The sequence below is a fragment of the Morone saxatilis genome, unplaced genomic scaffold, assembly GCF_004916995.1.
Source record: "Morone saxatilis isolate NCDOM2014 unplaced genomic scaffold, NCSU_SB_2.0 Contig0, whole genome shotgun sequence".
In the NCBI taxonomy this organism is placed as follows: Eukaryota; Metazoa; Chordata; class Actinopteri; family Moronidae; genus Morone; species Morone saxatilis.
The window spans coordinates 6,437,519-6,441,283 of record NW_023339650.1 but is presented as its reverse complement, the minus strand read 5'-3'; the positions used below and the strand labels follow the sequence as shown (position 1 = coordinate 6,441,283).

At 44.3% G+C, this 3,765-nt stretch overlaps 1 protein-coding gene across 1 annotated transcript; it reads left to right on the top strand.

Annotated features, from left to right (window-relative positions):
• Window positions 1–170: 170 nt before the first annotated feature.
• LOC118329349 (pre-mRNA-splicing factor RBM22) lies at window positions 171–2,550 on the top strand (the record flags this gene model as incomplete). The annotated part of the gene is given in 6 exon segments (XM_035663879.1): window positions 171–271; window positions 1,514–1,567; window positions 1,668–1,697; window positions 1,818–1,950; window positions 2,075–2,175; window positions 2,378–2,550. Coding segments are annotated over 6 exon segments (545 nt in total), but the record flags the coding sequence as incomplete, so codon positions are not given.
• Between the last annotated feature and the right edge of the window lie 1,215 nt (window positions 2,551–3,765).

Here is a 3,765-nt window from a genome sequence, read left to right as displayed (position 1 = left end):
ACACACACACACACACAGCTTTCCATCTATGCTGCATAGAAAACATGCAATTCCCTTCACACATATGTACTTCTCTTTACTATTTCTCTTAATCAGGTTACGTCTGATAGTTTCTTGAAATAGGGCGACACCCAAAGGTGAGACGTGGCTCTCTGGCGCGGTGCATTGTGGTCTGACACCTCTTGTGTCGTCGCTTGTTTGGCTCACGCTCCGCAAAATGGCGACGTCGCTGGGCTCCAACACGTACAACAGACAGAACTGGGAAGACGCGGTACGTTTAATCGGCTTCGCGGTTCGCCGGGCGGGTAGTGTGAATGAAACACGCCAAAGTCGGGTTAAATTTGAGGACTGGACGTTTTTATTTAAACGCGCCAGTTCGCCGCGGACTTTGGCGGGTTTGCCAGGTTAGCCTCCTGTTAGCTACCAGTGCAAGCGTGGCTGCTGTCTTCCTTAACAATGCGTCTGCCTGTCGACGTTCATTCATAAAACACCACCGTTTGTCTGAAGCCAGCGACAGTGGCACACAGAGGAGGACGCCTGGGATTGGCCTTCAGAAAGAAAGTGTCGCTTTATGAGGCCTTAACGTGTTTTGTGCTAAAGTTAGCTGTCTGAGCTAATGGAGGCTAGCAGTAGCAGGCTAACAATAATAAAAAGAAGTTGAATTCATGTTAGTCTGCAAACGAGTTTCACTCATAACTGGGTTGTGCAGAACCGAGCCGACCCGGGACTAAATAAAACCTGTTGTTTTTGGATTCGGTCCTCGATAATGTGCGTCCGTATCCTGAAGCTTGAACCTGTAATGTTAGCTGAGCAGGAGCTCCTCGAAATGGACCATTGATAACTTTATCTGAAGTCTTATGGAAATAAAGACAACTGTGTTATAAACCACACAAATTATATCATCCAAGCTTGTCGTTTTGTCAGTCCTCATCATACAGAGAAGCTGATCATCGTAGTTCAACCTTAAATATGAGCTAAACTCAAAATGTTATACATCTACCGAATCTAAACAGCGTATTAATTGAGCATCAAGCCTTTGCCTATGTGAACCTCTATAGGGTCCATAACCCGACTATATAAGGCAACAAATGAAGTTTCCTCTCTTGAGCCATGACACAACAGGGCCTTTGGCCAATGTTGGTTTTCTCAAGACAGCAGAATATAAACTTTGCAACCCTAGACTAGGTAGTTGACGTTTGAGCCACCAGAGCTGCTTATATTTAGGTGTTTGGCCGATGCTGTCACTGGGATGGATTAAGGCAAGGTCATTTTCTGCAGCTCGCACTTGGATGGAAACAGCATCCTTCAACAGATGGCAAAGTATGAGTGAGCAAGTCCCGTTGCACTCGCTGTATTCACACATGTGACTCCGCCAAGGTGCCCACAGCAGAAAGTGAAGCACAGAATGGAGGCCGAGTTGCTGCTTCGGATAAAATCAGAGGACTGTTGGATGGATAACAGATAGGGCGCTTGGTTTTTACTAAATGACTGTTTGTTTTCCTTTGTCTCCCAGGATTTTCCGATTCTGTGTCAGACATGTTTAGGAGAAAACCCTTACATCCGTATGGTGAGTGGGCATTGCTGTGTCATCGTAATGAACTCGAGGTTATTTTCTTGTGCTGTTGATGCCAATTGATTCAAATTCAAATGTGCTTGTTTTTTTACAGACCAAGGAGAAGTATGGGAAAGAATGCAAGGTATGTTTTGCATTAATATGTTTCTTCTTGGTTATGCAGCATACAACGTAGTTTAACATAAACTTGTGACACTATATTCCATACAGGAATATGATTTATTTTTCATTCTTTGCCCATCAGATCTGCGCTCGACCGTTTACTGTGTTCCGGTGGTGTCCAGGGACACGGATGCGTTTCAAGAAGACAGAGGTCTGTCAGACCTGCAGTAAAATGAAGAATGTTTGTCAGACATGTCTGTTGGACCTGGAGTATGGTGAGTTTATGTGGCTGATAATCATCATCATAATTTCGCCTGGACATTTCTTTTGTTTGGGCTTGCTTAAGCATTTACCCATCTGAGTTTAAACCCTCTTTAAACCTTTTTACCTCTTTTACAGGTTTGCCTATCCAGGTCAGAGACACTGGGCTGTCCGTTAAAGATGAGGTTCCTAAGTCAGATGTGAACAAAGAGTACTACACACAGAACATGGAGAGAGAGGTATAATTGCTTTCTGGTTCAGATAAATGTTTATTGTGATTTTCACACAGTTGCGTTAGCTAAAACTAGCTTGTACGGTTTCCCTGAACACCATTAAATAACGAGTATCAGCTAAACCAAAACAGGACATCCCTTTTGTAGTTTGTTTTTTCTAAGGTTGGAATTTTTTTGTCATTCATCCCTCATGTCTCTTTGTTCTCAGATAGCCAACTCTGATGGCACGCGGCCGGTGGGCCAGCTCGGTAAAGCGCCCAGCTCTAGTGATATGTTGCTGAAACTAGCCCGGACCACACCATATTACAAGAGGAACCGGCCGCACATCTGCTCCTTCTGGGTGAAGGGAGAGTGTAAGAGAGGAGAGGAGTGTCCCTACAGGTGAGTGACACTTTATAAAACAGGCTACAGCTCCTTAAAGAAGCACTTCACCCGTGGAAACATTAATCTTTATTGAAAGTGGGTTATATATATATATGTAGTCGAAATGTAACATAAATTTTGAATTTGGTGCCTATTTGACCGAGAAAAGACAGAAAGTGACTTTAGGGCGCATTTGTCTTAAAGAAAAACAACTCCCACAATGCACAGCTCCGCAAGCCGCTCCCACTAACACTATCAAGGACTACAACAACGTGAATGTAAACCATTTTTTACAGAAATATATCAACAACAACAAAAATAAATATGTTAACAATGACATTATAGTTCCTCCTGAGCGTCCTCAATTCTGGTGCCCGCAGTACCTGGCCATCTGGAGCCTGGATATTTCTGTCCGATAGCCTGCACCACACAAGCGGGTAAAACGACAAACGCACACATACGCACATGGACACCGATTCAAACATTAATGTAAATGAATCCTCCTAGCTGACGGGACCCAGGCAGAACAAACGCCCAATTTACAGTGGCAGATTAATGAGGACTCCTGGGCAACTAGCAGGACCGGTGTGCAAGCAAGATGGGAGTGACAGCGGGGACGGCCGGCCAATCACACAAGAACCGGCAGAGCCAATCGAGGAGCTTGGTGGGCGGGTCTAAACTAAAGGAGACAAGGGCTGTGTCTCATTCCGCCTACTGCACACTTCAAACACTTAGTTTTAAGTATATAGTGTAGATAACACTAGATGACCCCCTAAAACGGTCAAAAAATTCAGTGTGGAATGATGGACACTACTCGCACCTAAACGGACGCCATCTTGACTACAAAGCGGAAGGGGAGGGACCAGGGACGTCGGGTTTTTCATTTTTTTAATACATTGTACTGTTGTGTAATGCATCTCTTACATGTCCCTCACTGACTGAAGCCGACCATAATTATTTGGCGAGTAAATTTAGCGTAACATTACATGTTAATTGCTACCTAGCTACCTAGCACGTTAAGCCAGCATTGGGACGAGCACGTTTATAAATGTGAACGCTAGTAAGTTATTAAACACTCTAGAGCTAAATGATAGCTTCGTGACAATTTTAGATTATGGGCTGGAAAATCGCGTTCACGTGTGTCGCGTTCGTCACGCTCATCCCGCTCGTCATTTCCGGTAAGTGTTCCTTTTGGGACAATACTAACATTCGAAAGTGGGCACTACGGCAGTT